Below are 16,765 nucleotides of genomic sequence, written 5' to 3' on the forward strand. Positions count from 1 at the left end.
CTGACATCTTTCCTCCCAAAACTCCTCTGTCCTCCCAAGGCAAAATGGTACAGCAAACACTTATTACTATAGCTTCTCTTAACTACTGCTACCCCATAGCCTTTCTTCTTTAAGATTACCTCTTTACCCTAATCTTTTTATTTGCCTGAAGTGATGAGCTACCCACTTTCTTAACCCTCCTGATTTTTGGATGTAAGCCCAACTCCACTCCCAGAATGCTGATTAGGCTGCCTCTTGGCAGTAATAGTATGTAAGAAACCCCAACTGAGTGACTTAAAAGAACACTGTTAAATATTTAGGTCACCTTTAAAAATGAAACTGTAAGGAAAAGGTGTTGTGCTTCTAAATGAAAAAGAATAGAATGAATTATGTTCTGAGACAATTCTTTTTACTTCACTTAGGCTTCCTCAAGTTGCACCAAAAAAAGCTGTGACTCAAAACTTTCTCACTGTCTACAGAGAGTGGATTGTTTCATCACTAACATAGACTGAGAGCTAGGATGAAAGAGTACCAAGAGAGATTTTCTAACATTTTTTAAAAGAAAGAATTGAAAAAATGACTAGCCGTGTCTTTTAAAACAACTAGGTTTAGTTACTATTGCATTTCCATCAGAGAGAGTTCTTTTCTACAGCCATTAACATCCCAAAAAGGCAAGTCTGATTTTTGTTTCTTCTTCTCTCTCTCTCTCTCCCCCCCTCCTGTTTTGATTTGATTTTCAGATATTTGAATGAAGAGGCATGATAGAAAGCTGGCTCAGCGATCCTAGAGGAAGCAAGGGGCACCCCACCCTCTCCTCTGACCACTGGGCTCTCCTGGCAACTCCACATGTCCAAGGCCCCACCTGGTGTCTGAAGTGCACCCTGTCACTGACTCACAACAAAGTTGCACACACACACAGATCTGCAAGACTGCAATCATAAGATGTGTGTGTGGAGCAGAACTGTGGGTACACACTGTCCTGTATGAAATACCAGCCTATGCAAGGTTTCATTTTGGCGCAGATCATCTCTTCACACGTGCAAACAATTTCGATCAGTTTGGAGGGATAGCAGATTTGGCCGTGCACTCACATATTAAGGTGCCCGACAAGAAAAATTACAGTAATCTCCACTATGGATGACAAAATACACATGTAAGAAGAATGACACATGAGCAATCTGCTCAGGTTTCTACTTCCCAGTTCTATTGCTGATGTGGCCCTTCTTCAAAGGGAAAGCTCTTCTAAATTCCCAAAGTTAACACTGATTTCATGTTTTGTAAAGGATCAATCTTCAGTGAATTTTCAGTGCCATGTTTAGGATCCCTAACTCCCTGGGATAGTTGAGAGCTGAGTTAGGGTATTACTACACCTTTAACACCAAAGAGTTCCTCAGTGTTAAATGAAGATCTAAATGAGTGGCATTTCATGCTTCTTGTGAAGTGATGTGTTGTAACCAGGCTGGGAAGAACTTCTTTCCCTCTATCCTGCATTCTCTGAGTACAAGGAAAAGGCAGCAGGCAAGAGATATCATATAAGCTAAAATAAAATCCTCTTCAAGATAAGGAGAAGTTTAAGAGGGGAATCTCTCATTTTAGAAAAAAATTTCTAGAGAATTACGTATCTTAAGATGCATTAGTTGCCACAGACTAAACAATGGCTTTTGGTAACAAAGTGCAAAATATTGGTGTGCTGAAAATCAAACCTGTTATGTCTCATATCCTGCAGAAAGAGCCCTACAAAAGAGACACATATGCAGTTTCTTCTTAAGGGGAGACATTTAGAAATTTAGACCCAGAATGTCCCAAATTCAACTGAGTGCTGAAAAACCTGTAGTGATACAGGTGACTAGTGCACAGTGCAGCTGAATGCACAGAGATGCCAACACACATGCACAGAAATCACAGTCCTATTTTTGGTAATGCAAAATTCAGGGCAATTCCTCAGAGTTAACAACTGTCCTTACCAAAATCGCAGTCAGTGTTTGATTCCAAAAAATTGCCCCAGGTCTTATGGACGGTTCATAAATATATGCATAAAGGGGGGGCTGGTATTGGTGTTGTGACATGCACCCACTAACCTCAGCTTCTGAAGCAGCTTTGTGTAGGCTACAGCCAGCCAGCTTAGGCTAGGGCAGAGCTCACTGAGGCTGCTCAGACATGCTACAGCCTGGAGTGACCGAAGAATAATTTCAGAACAGATACCATAAAAGGTGATTTAACGTCACTTTCTGCTCTACTTCCTCTTCACAAGGGACCAGGGAAGGGTCCCACAAGGGAAAATAAATTTAAGCTTTCTGGACAGCTAACAGTTTCATTTATTTTGATAAAGTGTCTAGAGCAGCGGGGCCTGGCTTTAGGCAACTGAACCGAATAATTCAGTAACAAAAGCAGCTTGTGTGCTTGAGTTTGTAATATCTATACTTATATGTACATTTAATATGTACTGGAATAAAATGGGAAAACTAAATATTCTGCAACATTTGTTCATGATTATATAAATAAAGATGATCATAGTGTATGATGTAAGTGAATTAAATGATCAGAAGCAATACTAATTCTGGCATATTCTAACTTTTATGGGCTTGACTTTGCAATCTGAAAGTTCTACAATGCTCCTCTCAATTGAAACACTGTTTTGATATAAATGTTCACTAATAAGAAGGCATTTTGTGACCAAATACTTGAATCATCACTAAAACAGAGATTTTTGCACAGTTCTTATTGCTGAGTAATTGACCTTCGAAGGCAATTGCTATTTTCGGGGTGAATGTGCCACTACTGCATGAGGGAGAACCACACATAACCAAGTGCCTCATAAGTGGCTCACATAACCATTTGGCAAGACAATTGCTGAATTGGAAAAGAGAAAAAAAAGGGAGAGGAAAAAAAAAAGAGGTTTTGCTCAATCCTGCCTAGTGCATTATTTCCTTCCTTTTCCCAGGTTCTAGACCTACTTTCTACCCCTTCATCCTTATCACCAATCCTATCATAAGTTTCTGCTTCATCCTCCCTTCAAAATTTCTCCCTGTCATTCAGAGAATAACATTTTAGGAAAAATTCAAGAAGGCTGTTCTTGTCCACTGTGCCTCATGCCAAGTGCTTGGCCCAATTTGCAATTTTCATAGGCACTGCAGAAATAGGGCAACAACTCATCATACTCTTTTGAGAGCTCTTACACAGTAGGAAAACACTGAGCAGTATATACACAGGAGAGATGGAAAAGACCCCCACCACATTATCCAGTCCTTCTCTTGGGGCCAGTGTAAACTATGTGCTCTTCAGCACATTTGCAAGTAATCTGTATTTTGTATTTTTAAAAGTCCCCAGAGATGGAGCTGTCCCAACGTATCCATGAGGGGCTATTCCACAGTCCCATTTATTTGGCTGTCAGGAAAGGGGTTTTGCAGTCATGTGCTATCCTGCTCTAAAAAATGACTATATAAAAGAGAACCTTATAAGTCCACATGTGTATTCCCTGGCTATCTGAATTACATCTATTTATTTCAGTGCTTCAGACACACTTGCACTACTCCAATTCCTGTTACCTCTGCAGAACAAGTACAGTTCAGAGGCAAGGAACTGGCCTCTATTCCCTGTTCTACATGATCAGTAGAGTTGGTCTCTCAGTCCATGTTCTTACAATGGTGCAACTAGACAGATGAAAATAGAACAACCCAGCTTTTCCTTAAAGGCCATTTCAGATGGTTGGGCCTCAAGAATATGTGACTGTCTTTTCTAAAAGAAGAACTGCAGAAGGAGAGTGCAGCACCAGTGTGAAGAAATAACCAAGCACCTTTTGATTCTTAAACTATGCCTGTAAAGACCAGTATTCTAAAAGCAAGCTCTTAAATGAAAGTACATTCCAGCTCCTGAGGACTGTTTTACCCCCACTGAAAAGTCCTACACACTTTCTGCCAAATCAGTGCCACAAATACTGCTCCTGGCTGTTCTGCATGATGAAGCAGTTTCCATCCTTCTCTCATTATAAAAACACAACTTTTTGTTATTATGGCCAGTAACTAATACTATTCATTCTCCTCTTCCCCACCCACCCCACACACCCCCTGGCCCTTTTCCATGGATGACAGATTCAATTCAGTCAGACAAGATCTCAGAAACTACACAAAGGAAATGAGCTCATCTAGCATGCCTGGTGCCTCCCAATGTTTCAATCCACTGAAGGAGTTATAAATAAAATCTCATCAGGATAACAACACAGGTGCAGGAGGAAAAAAAGGGTGTTAAAAATGCTGGACTGTTTCATTGCACTAAGTCAGGACAAACGATGAGTGAGATTAAAGGAACAAAACCTGCAGTGATTTTCCTTGTGCCTGTTTTGAGTAACTTTCTAAAAGTAACCCCCTCCCCAAGAGTTACTTACGTCTGTGGAGCTGGGGCTAGGCAGGGACACAGGCTGAACAGCTGCGGGAAAAGTAAATGTGCTCTCTGTCTTTTCATTTTCAGGGGAGTCGGGATAACTGGAGAGAGGGGACGTGGGGGTCAAAGCCCCGAACCCCAACACCGTGTTGTATTTAGGTGGACGACCTACATATTAACAACAGGGAACACAAACGAAACAAAAAAAAAAAAGAAAGGAAAAATGATCTTACATACCTTTGGCCAGTGGTCCTCATTGGCTAGCGTGAAAAAGGAAATGATGTAGCACAGAGAGGAAGTTAATATAAAAGTCATAAGTGAAAGGACAGAAGCAAAGATTTAAACATTTTTTAGAAATCTTTAAGTAGAATTTTGCAAGGAAAGAACATTTAAAAGATGTATTTCAGAAGGAAACAGAAATAAGCTCTGTAGAGGGTCAAAGAATTATTCCCACAAAAGCAGCATGGGGACAGTTGCTACTCCTAAAAATGAGGTTATTCAGTTTTTAGGGGAAAAATGTCGGCATCGAAGCTCCACAGAAGCTACAATAACTACTAATAAATCCTTTCTGCTGTTATCCCACACCTCCCTATCTTTCTAAGTGTCAGCATAAATCTACACAGAGGTTAAATCCTTTATCAGAGGCCAACACTCACCACCCCCCTACTTTTCTTTCCCATTTTTTAAACCTCTCAGTTCACAGACCAGCACTTTCTACCCTACCGGTACATTTTTAAAATTAGGCTACCTAAGAACAGGTCTTGTTTTCTGACCCATAACTAATATCAGTTTTAACCTATCATTGGCCTTTTACTGTAACCCACTCCATATTCTGTGTTCTTTCTTAGACTTTCTCAGCCAAGTATGTTTGATTATGCACAATGCCTAGATACTCCTTTAGACTAGCAGATGTGCAAAATGTCTTCATACAATTCTTATAAAATTACAAATGCAAAGCAAGACAGCAAAAAACCCAGTATGCAACCATCATTTCTGCCTTCCTTCTCCCAGGTAATTTATAGATATGTAAACATAAAGGAGTTAGGATCTAGGAATAATTCCCCAGATCTTATGTTTACAGATTGGCAGTCTATACCTATTAACATGCTAAACCTTGCATTTAAGGTCTGGATATGTTCCAGCACTAAGTATGTCCTTGGAAATGGATTTCTGCTAGTGATGTCCACGGGTGAAATTTCTGACATGCTCAGCACCATCTATAATTAAACTAAAGCTCTCAAGGGCAAATGCTTACAAAAGCTTTTCACTCAATATATTGCTGTATTAAATTACAAAACAAATGTATACTTCCAAATCTTTTGTCAATTGAAAACACGTGCTACTAATTTGGTACTGATGCAACATAAAGGCTCACTCACAATAGGGCGTGATGAAAAAAATAGAAAGTATAATAGTCAGTTGCAAAAACAGGGTAAGAGAGTATCAAGTACAAATGCATGCAATCATTTTCATTGATACAGTATTTGTTCACTATAGGGTCTAAAATAAAATTAAGAAATCATTACTAGAAGAAGGAACGTTTACTTATCCACAGAATAAATGCAAAAACCTTCTATTTAAAATCTACATCATATTATTTAAAAAATACATTTAATGTTTTTAGGGGATAGCAGCAGAGACACATCTTTTATTTAAAAACAGCATAGCTGCAGAAGTGTCAGCTTTGCCACGTTGTCTGCTGGACTGAAAACATGGATCAAGAACAGAATATGTCAAATTAATATTTCATCTTGCAGACAAAACCCCCAAAAGATAATGGAACTGGTCAGTGCTAGGTGAGAGACTGGTTTATTTTTTTTTAAATCTGATTTATTACTTTTTTTATACAGAAAACTTAGGATAGAGAAGGTATTATGAGTCTTTAAGGACTGTAGAAAATCATCAAAAATCAGGTAAACATTGTCAGGTAGGTGTGGTTGATGCCATGCACAAATAATGGCATCACATTCTCTCCCATACTGTTCTGCTTCACCTGTTTCACCATAAACTAAGTCTTAAAATTTTACCTGTTCTACAGAAGGATTTCTTCTGAATAGTACTGCATGTCTATATGAAAGATCATCTCTCATTTTAGGACAAGTGGCACTCTGGTTGCAGTTAAAGTGCTTAGTGTGAGCACGATAGCTTTTCTCACCCAGGGCAAGTTCTTTTGAAGGATTCATCCCTATTCCCAGTAGGAAACAAGGCTTTTGTCACACTAAGTTTCCCCTCCTATTCAGGGCACAGATGCTTTTCCCACAACCACTTTCTTCTTGACAGTAACAATACAATCTAGTCATTAACAAGGGGATCTTTACAGCAGCTTCATAACTAAATGATGTTCAAACATCTCACATTTCTAGTGAATAGGGTGGGTTTTGTTTGGGATTTTCTGAGAGTGAAACTGAAATGAAACATTGAGCTGCCTAATAGATCTTGCCATGCTAATCCCTAGAGGTCATGGTCTTTGCCCACCATGGAAATTTACTGGACAAATGAAGTACTGTAGAGTCCATCTTGTTTTGCTCTTCAAATTGACCTGGGGACTACAAAAGCAACATGAAGGAAGAGGCATTGGGCAGGGAGACAGGTCTGGGTATACCTCACCTCTTTTACGTGTCCCGGGATGCATTGTGCTGTTCAGGTACGTCACTGTACTCTTCTTGCGCTGCAGGGAACAATGGAAGAATTTCTGTTGGGGAACATTCCTGACAATACCTATATGCAGTAGCTGAGGAACAGCACAGTAAGTACTAAGTGAGATTACTGGCTTTTGTGTTTTCTGAAGCACACCTTCAGAAATGTTAGCTTTTTTACACTGCTTCTGATATCTGAACTGCTTCAGGCTGATATGCAAGCAGACCAACACACATTGCCATTTGATGACAGGTTTATATAGGAGAAGGCAGAAAAAGATACAAGTACTAGAAATACCCCATTGTATTTTCTATTTAAAAATCTGAGTGTCATGTCATTGCAAAGGCCTTTTGAACTATAAATGATAGCATGCCTTTCTAGTTAGAACTGAGAAAGCTTACAAGGTAGCAAGATGTTAGAAAGACACTCAAGATCAGAATGAAAATACCAGCTTCCCCCAGCAAAAAATTAATACCTCAGGCTCAAAAACGGCTCCACTGTACACTGGATTTGCTGTTGTTCTTCTTTTCCTCTCTTGTCGCTTACTTTGGATTTCTTGTAAAACAAAGCATTCAGGTTAGAAAACAATGGATCTCAGAAATTATATAAAGTCCACAGAATTCAGTTTGCATGTGAGAAGAGCTGCAAAGATTTCTACAGAACACCAGTCATGCCCAGTATAGGCAACTGTGTTATACTTTTAACTTCTGAAGGTTTGAAAACTAACAGCTGACAAGGAATACAAATACAGTGCTCAAGTAACTGATTAAATCCTTCTTCTCACCAAGTAATCCATGACTAAGACACTTAAAACTCATGGTCAGTATAACTGGGATCTTAAAAATCTCTGGTAACCTTACTGATACTTAAAAATACAGTAGAGAAATATGCAGGTGATTGAAATTATAGGCTGTCTTTCAATGTATAGGATTAGAAGTTTAAATTATAAATCAAATTATAATCCATTAACTCGTTCATTACAAATTACAGTTCCATGAAATAATAAAATAAATTAAAAATCTAGGCATAGGTTACAGTAAAATTATCCACGGTGTATCTTTGCAGATAGAGGGTTGTCCAGAGAGCATTGATATTGCCACAGATTTCTACCATGAGATCATACACTTTCTTCCCAACCTCTGCTCCACTGCATAAATAACTTTATGCTTTGTTTCAGTGTCATAAGAAGAGCAAAATCATGCACAACAAACTAAGTTAGATCAAGAGTACAGACATCCCAACGGTACTATTGTACAAGAAAATACTGCATTTAATACAAGAAATATTTTGGAATCCTACTTCCAATTTAGAATGACATGAAATCAGGAGCTGAACAACCAACCTAAGACGTTTTTCCTACCTTCCAGGTGGTCATGAGTAACTAGTCCCAGAGACACCATGAAGGCAAGTTTCTGTGAGAGGGAAGAAAAAAGATCATGAAAAGTGCAACTGTTAGGATGAGTCATTTATGCCCTTTAAAGGTAGCTGACTAGTAACTAAGCACCAAAATAATTTTTAGCGATACTTTGCTTCTATAAATCACTTTTCATTCATGCATGTCAAACTTCTTGGAAAAGGACAGACAAGAGTCCCATTTCCTAGATGGGAACCTAGCCTGAGATACTGGGAAATACCCATTGCTCACGATCAGAGATGGCAGAGCTGGGAACAAGAGAGCAGTTTCTTTACTTCCATTCCAGCACTGAACTGACTATTAGAAGATACCAAGACAGTTCAATTGTCAAAAAAAATATTGCTAGTTTAAGATCATTCTCCATCTATTGTGAACTACAAGGAGCCAACTCTAGCTTAGATTTGCTATTTGCTAAAGGCTATGGGTTTCTTAGAGGATTCTAATTTTAATGCAGGAAATGCAGAGACATGTAAAAATCAGAATTTTGTTGTCTAACTGACAACAGTTAAAGCTCACACAACAGTCAATTTGAATCCATCTATGGAAATAAATGTAGCACAGCATTTAGCTGTAATCAGTTCCAAAGCTCTTTCAACCCAGACTGAACTGGACTAAAACACAAGCAGAATGTGGATATATGTGACTCTTTCCTTCCTGCTCACCAGAGTAGAAATATTTTATAAAGGAAAACTGACATTTCTTCAGCTTTGAGAATAACTCCAGAGTCTAAAACCTCAAAGGAGTGGAAATCAACTCTGTAATCTAAACCCCTGTTTGAAGGAAGTATCATGGAAAAATGACGATCTTCTAACTTACAAAAGACTTAGAAGCCAAATGCACTCCAGAACTGAAAATGCAATGCACTACATCTATTTAGATTTTTTATTCTGTAGCCTTATCAACTACTGCTGTCCAACAGGAACGTAAGGAATGTTAAAGTTAAGAAGTCTTGAGGGAACAGAGGGAAAAAATATTTTCTGAAGGACAGTGTCCTTTTTTTTGTCTTAAAAGAAAGCTCTGGGTATGTTCTGATACCTGTGGATTTTCTTCTCGTTTTGGCTTCGGTGCAGCAGGTGGAGTAACTGTACGACTTTCTGTTTGCTTCTCTTCTGTTTCCACATGTGGTTTAATAGTCTGCAAGAAAACAGTGTTTCTCACATTCAGTGATAAGAATGACTTTTTTTACTTTGACTATAAATGCAAAACAAATACTTTCGCAAATACAGGAGAGAAAATGTTTAAAGCTGACAGTGTGCTAACAAAGACTTAATTGAGGAATCTGATGCAAGAGGAATGTTAAGTAAGGTATTTTCATTTAACAAAGAATGAAACAGCCTTGTCACCAATCCATTACCCCACACAGCCACACAAGACAAAATAGCAATTTTAAGAGTTAACTTTGTTACAGAAATCACTGTAATGTATGGGAATACCAGACACTTCAAGAAAACTCATCCCATCAAGACTTCCACTTAAAAACCCCTCTGCATTGTACATACATTTTGTACTTCCCACTCCTCAGTCTTTGCATTTTATAGAATTATGAATGGCTCAAAAACTGTCTCTCTGAACTCTTCAATGTCAGATGTTTCTGAAGCCTTTTTCTTTTCTAAGGTCATAAATCTTCTGCATGACATCCCTCAGCCTACAGCATGGATGTTGAAGCTATAAACTGAGTAAGGTGAGCTACAGACAGACAAACTTTTCCCTTTATGATATGGAGAAATTATACAGAAAATTTCATGTGTGATTGAACCACCACCATTCTTCAATGTTTTTCTGTAGTTGCCAGTAATTATTCAAAAAGCAAATGAATATTGCTGACATCAAAAGGAACAGGCATCAAAAGTCAAATATTGTAGAAGTACAACTTCACATGGAAAGGACACACATTGCTGAGTAACCTGTGCAACAGCCCTGAGGTATGCAAGAACCTACTCTTGAGATTTCACAAGCAGAACTGAGCACAACTTTCATGCACATGATTTCCCAGTCTCCGTAAGTATTTCAAAAGCAGAAAGAAGGTAATTTCAAGGCACATTAGTCTAGGAAAGAGTTATAAATGATATATATATTACTATTATCTATATAAATTACATAAATATTATGTTATAGTATGCAATATAGTATACAATGTTACACTATTACTAACATACAATATACAAAAGAGTTAAAAGTGAATCAGAATATTGCTTTACTTGAGCAGACTGGCAAGGATGCTCAGTTGCAATCCACACTGACTTAAGTAATTTTTATTTTACAGAAGTCTTTTCTGGAGAGAGACTTTAAACATACAGAATTCTCTGCTTCTGAAGGTCTCCTTTCCACTCATTCAATTTGATTTAGACACAGGGAACCATCAGACTTCAGAAGCTGAGTGAGACTATTTTGCCTCCAATCACAAGATTGCAAGATCAAGGGATCATGGAAGAAATGGCTACATTTATCTGATTAAATATCCCTACAATTTTGTGCAATTTTTGCCTTTCACATAACCACCTTTTGAAAAACAAAAGGGCTTGATATGAAGATGGACTTCAGCTTGTAATTGTTCTTCAAGATACTAGTCAAACCCTGCAATGTAGCCTGCTTATGAACTACTGATGTTTAAACAGTAGAGGGAGCATAAAAACACTGAAGCAGGGGAAAAGGTGCCAATGGCCCATATTAAAGGAAATGGTAACATCTATCCCAAGAGCTGCAAGTCATTCCATAATTTGTACTGCCATTGGAACATGACTATCTCCAGTATCCACTGAAAACGTCTCCCTGCCTGTTGTCCTTGCCACAGCTGCACAGTAAAGCAATAAACCCCGTACCTTGCATTAGTAGGCACTTTATCTGTACCTGTTTTTCAATGTTTGGTTTGCTGATCTGTACAGTCTGAGGCCCAGCGAGCCTGGTCCCCGGTGCTGCTATCACGATGCTGGTGAGCTGTGCCATAGGGAAGGTTTTGGCTATGGTTGCTGTCTGCCCATTAACTACACGAACTGGATGGATGGAGTTCTGAGAGTTGGGTAAAGAGGTGGGTGTGAACTTTGTTGTCAACATCACAGGCCTCTGAATAAGCTGAGGAGCTGCAAGCATTGGGGGAGGTGCAGGGGCAATAGGAATGTTATTTTGGGCAACTGGTTTAGGTCGAACCTACAGAAACAAAATAAGAAAAAGAAAAAATAAAACCCAGAGATTTGTATATCAGTATTTCAGATCAGCTTTTCACTAAGTCTTTCAATTCATCCTGTATAATCTGCAGGAGGCTGCTTGATTTTTTTAGATAACGTCATTTTTAGCATACTGTCCTAAGTATGTTAAGAGAAAAAAGCACCACATTTTCAAGCCTACTTACATAAAACCCATCCATAACATTTGCATATATAGTCACCCTCCCTGAAATGGTATTTGGATGCACAGATACTTACACAGAATGTTTATTGCCAAATGCCTTATCTCTATCTAAATTAACATCTTGGTTTTACAGGCCAAAAAAATCCATGTGATATTTACAGGCAGAGCTGAGGCACTCGTATTAAAAGTGTTACAGGGCTTTGTAATGAACCTCCAAGAAATTATGAACAGTTGACTGTGCCCTGAAACAAATTTTTTTTTTTCCAGCAAACACCTGTTATCTGTCAATTCTATATATTATTTAGATACCTGCACAACCAATCTTGATAAGCAAAAAAAGTGACAAGATTATATATTAATCCCTTACTGAAAGTGCTGAATGTACAGGTAAATGCAACCATTTCTCTTCTTTCACAAGAAAGAAAAGAGCCACAAGAATCTTCCAAAACTCCATCACCAATACTTGCTTATTTCCTGTCTCTGTTAAGTTTGTAATTTAACAATGGACTTAAAATATCATTCCAGAGTACAGAAGTAGAGCACATTACTTTAAAAATAAAGCTCTTTTTTTCCTTATTTGATTCCTATCCACCTGCAATACTCCATAAAGCATTTTACCATGAAAAACTAGGTCACATTCCAACAGATCTCACCATACTCAAATCTTAATCAGATAGCAGCCTTTACTTTCCTTTCTCACTTTGCAAAATATTTACTTTTATTCACAGCATCACATACTTCATACAAATGAAGTAGTTCATCCAAGATATTTTTTTACATAAAGAAACAATCTGTGTCCTCCCCAAACCATGGGGGAAAAAAAAGCAAACCACAAGTTTTACTACTCAGCTGAAAACAGAAGCCACTCTCCCTTGCAATACAGAAATACTTGGGAATAATCTAGAGACATATAATGTTTTCTTTTTTCACTCATGAGCATCAAGCAACAATTACAGCAATTTAAGGCCTTGGGTGATGCTTTAATTTTGATGACACCTATTCCATGGGTTCATTTCACTTATGGCATACAAGATCATTAATAATCATCATGTGCAACTTTCATAATTACAAATTCATACAGGTGGAGGGGAGGGTGGCTGAGGAGGTCTCTAATTTGACCTCCTGCTCAGAGCAGGACCATCACTAAATGCAGACTGGCTGGCTTAAGGCTTTGTCCAGGTAAGTCTTGTAAAACTTCAAGGATGGAGCTTTCACAACATGTCTGGCAAGCCTCTTCCACTCCTAACTGTCCTCAAAGAGAGAAATGTTTCCTTATATGCAGTCTAAAACTTCCCTGTCCTCATTTATGAGCATTGCCTCTAATTTTCCTGCCAAGCACCTATGCTTCTATGCCTCCAGCTTCTTGTTTATTTCCTTGCTGATACTGGAAGCAACACTGCTGTTAGGGTGCCTCCAAAGCCTCTTCTCCAAATTTGAAAAGCCCAGATTCCTTGGTCTCTCCTTACAAATTATATATTCCTGCTGCCCCAAGCTATCTTAGTGGCCTTCTTTCCCATGCTCCATGCTTCAAATTTATCAACCAGGGATTCCAAAACTGCAGGGTGTTTATTGGACTCAGTTTCATGATTGCTGAGGAAAGGTGAATAATCTCTTCCCTGAATCTCCTGGCTGTAATCCTGCTGGTACAGGTCAATATGCTAGTAGGTTTCTTTGCTGTTGGGGCACATCACTCATTGAGCTGCTGTCAACCAAGACCTTTTAATCTGTGCAGCTCCTCAGCCAGTCAGTCCCCAGCCTGTACCTGTGCAGAGAGTTAGTCCATTCCAGGTACAAGACCGCCTTTTCTCATGCTGAGGCTCAAGAAATTCCTGCTGGCCTCTTCCTTTATCCTGTCTAGGACTGTCTGCATGTCAGCACTGCCTTGAAGAATATTGACTGCACCCTCAAATTCGTTATTATCTGCAAACCTGTTGAGGATGAATAGTTTTCTCCAGCACATCAGCAGTAAACACCACGCAATGTTCATCAAAAGTCTCTTCTATCTATGCTATAATTAAGTTCCTCCTTCTATTGTTTGTTCTCTGTATACTCACCTGTGGAAGAAAATTTGGACGAGGAGTAAGTCTGGGAGGAGGGATGAACTGCGGCACTTTTATGGGCTGAGGCGTAGCCTGAACCTGCTATAAGAACATGAGAAAGAGGTAAGAGGAAACTTTAGCTTTGAAGTTTTTCACCAAAATCCTGAAGGTACTTTCAGACCTGATGTCCTCAGTTTTCACTCTGTAAACAATTTTTCATAGCAAGAGGTTCCTCATTAGAAATATATTAAAGACAGAACTAAACCTTATTTTCTAGATCTTACACACCTTGCTTCATAAATTGCAGACATATTTCCTTTTACTTCAACTGTACTATTGTGCTCTGCAATCTAAAACCATTTCATTTGATGATAATAAAAACTCGTGTTTGTTTTAATCATTAAAAAATGGCATTACAACAGACAGAAAATAGTAACATTTTGATGTTCAGTTATATGAGCTATGGTCTTTTCATAGTGAATGACACACAGAAGAATGAGAGAACATCTCATGCAAATAGCAAAGATTTGGAAGTTACAACTCTTTCAGCAATATTAATGACACTGTGAGGGGCTCTAAATAGACAACTTGAAATTTTCAAAAGTAGGCCATTCATTTGAAACAATTAGGATCTGATTTTAAGGAAACCCAAGTACTTCCCTGAAACAGTAACTGAAATCAGCTGCATGGAGCTGCCACATGATGAACCACTGAACAGCACTACCAGCTACCATGAGTACCTGGGGAGATTCTCTGAAATTAATGTCAATGTTATTTTAGACCCTCCTGTATTTCTGTCCACCCACATAAGATTGCAATTTTCTTCAAAAAGGTCTTGTACTGATTAATTAGTACTCTGGAAAATATTCTGATTTTTGGATGAAATTTGCTATAGAAACATAAATCATAGATTACTATTAAAATAGAATTACCTCCTCAAATCAAAGTTATTCACCAAAGAAATGAAGTACAGACACAAAGAACAGATGACAGTGGTGCAAGTGATGACACAGGAAAAGAGAATAGTAGAAAAAACTCCAAATAGTCTTCTCTATTCTGATCACAAATATATGCCTCATTAGGAAGCAAAATTACTTCCATCTGCATTAAACTGTATTTTAATAAATAGAGATAAATTTAATAAAGCCATAGCCTTTACTTCAGAAGTAAAATTTCCCTGTCATGTTGTTACATAATGCCTGGTTTCCAGACCAAGAAACCTATATAATCCAGTTCTGAAACACTGGTTCTTTTACTTCTAGGTGGCTAACTATTCTGGAAAAGACTCTGTGATGTAGCTAAAGCACAAAATCTGTATTCCAAAATACATGTTTTTAAAGAAACAGCACCTGTTTATGTGTTTGAAAACGTGCTGAATGAAGACATGGTAGTGAGCAAACTTAAGGGATGTGTCTAACATCAGAGACTTTATCATGCAAAAAAACCCTAAGACGAAGACCCAAACTGATCAAATGAATAAAGTCTGACATCTCCTTTGCCTAAGAAAAGAGTAAGAATTCTGCAGAGCATAGCCATACAGATTCAGTAAGGGCAAAGCAATCACTACTGCTCCATGACTACGGTTACTAACAGGGGAAACTTTACACAGAGGTGATGACAGCACTGATTTAATTCTATAAAGCGAAACAGTAATAACAACCCACATGGAGAGAATATGTTTTTCTTATAGACTCTCACTTTAGCAATGTCAGCTAGTGGAGACTCACACCATGTCTTTACTATCCTCCTTTCTGTGAGAAACCCTGACTGTTTATTTTTTTCCAATAGCCCTCTTGTTAACCAAACCCACACATATCTGCAGGGCAAACACATGAAACGCTTACCAAAGTTACTGTGTTTTTTGTCACTATTTGGACTGCCTCAGCTCCTGGCCCAGTGACCTTATTTGTTGTCTGGAGGTTGACTGGTGCACTCTGCGCATCAGTGCTGAGAACTGCTTTCTGATTGTTGTTGATAGCAGTAACCATGGCAATGGTAGGTCTCTGACCCACAACAGAGGCAGGCATAGTCGCAGTTGCTGCTTTCAAGACGAGAGGTAGTGTCTTAGTGGTGATCATAGAAGCTGTAGTTACAGTTTTCTAAGGGAAACAGAAAATACACTGTAAGAGACAGAGACACTCTGTATCAGACAGGACGTGGGTTGGTTAGTCAGAAACAATAGACAGCATGAGAAAGAAAAGGCAGCTCTGAGCCTATCTACCTGCTGTTCAGACAAGCACATTATCTTATGCCTCTGAAAACTGGATAGCTAGAAGCATTCTCATCTGAGGCACCTGTTTGGTCTGTTTTAATCACCTGCAGCATTGCAGATTGAATCAAAACAAATTCCTGAGAAAATTACAATTAAGAGTTAGCACTGGCATATGTATTTTGGATCTTTTAGTTTCATATTACTTCCAAACATGCACTGTCAATATCAAACATGTAAGGTGGAGGTTTATGAAACATTGCAGCAAACTAGCTTCTCACTGAGTTAAACTCCTATTTTCAAATGGAAACTGTAGTTACAGTGATCCTCACAATCAGAGGAAGAGGGGGGGAAACATTCATAAGTTGGCTTTTTTAAAAACAAAAATATAATTTTTATTTTGGGCATCCCAGTCTCAGCTTTAGTGATACATACAATTACCTTGTATTTAACTTTCTTTCCTAAGAGCATCAGTAGGATTGTCCTGAAGTTGTAAGAGCTGGCTGTTAGTCTGCCCAGCTGCAGGCAATTAACTTCTGTGGAATGGGCTAGTTTTGGAATATGTGTTTGACACCATGATTACTCTTGGGCTGTTTTAAAAAGAGTGGTTTTGAATCATGTAACACCAGCATTTATCTGAAATGCCTCAGTACATCATGCCCAAAATTCCTAAGTTGAAGCAACTATCATTTCACAGTTTTAAAATATACTGTCTTCCAAGATGCTGAGGCAAATGGACTTTACAAATCTCATTCAAAAAGCAAC

The 16,765-nt window shown here is 38.4% G+C and overlaps 1 protein-coding gene across 10 annotated transcripts in view; it reads right to left on the bottom strand.

The window, feature by feature from the left end:
- Positions 1-16,765, bottom strand: part of PHF21A (PHD finger protein 21A) — a 132,384-nt gene that overhangs the window by 13,419 nt on the left and 102,200 nt on the right. For 4 of the 10 annotated variants that reach the window (XM_071427401.1, XM_071427400.1, XM_071427404.1 and 1 more), the window contains 8 exons: positions 15,636-15,890; positions 13,807-13,893; positions 11,255-11,551; positions 9,443-9,541; positions 8,354-8,405; positions 7,469-7,548; positions 6,964-7,024; positions 4,361-4,524 (listed from right to left, as the gene is read on the bottom strand). In XM_071427401.1, coding sequence (XP_071283502.1) covers positions 4,361-4,524; positions 6,964-7,024; positions 7,469-7,548; positions 8,354-8,405; positions 9,443-9,541; positions 11,255-11,551; positions 13,807-13,893; positions 15,636-15,890 — 1,095 coding nt within the window. Of the gene's footprint in view, positions 1-4,360; positions 4,525-4,593; positions 4,617-6,963; positions 7,025-7,468; positions 7,549-8,353; positions 8,406-9,442; positions 9,542-11,254; positions 11,552-13,806; positions 13,894-15,635; positions 15,891-16,765 lie in introns of all 10 variants that reach the window. The other 6 variants (XM_071427403.1, XM_071427405.1, XM_071427406.1 and 3 more) reach the window with 4 other exon arrangements.

Source organism: Agelaius tricolor, unplaced genomic scaffold (genome assembly GCF_023055355.1).
Source record: "Agelaius tricolor isolate 1412-34295 unplaced genomic scaffold, bAgeTri1.0.p SCAF_5, whole genome shotgun sequence".
NCBI classification, from domain to species: Eukaryota; Metazoa; Chordata; class Aves; order Passeriformes; family Icteridae; genus Agelaius; species Agelaius tricolor.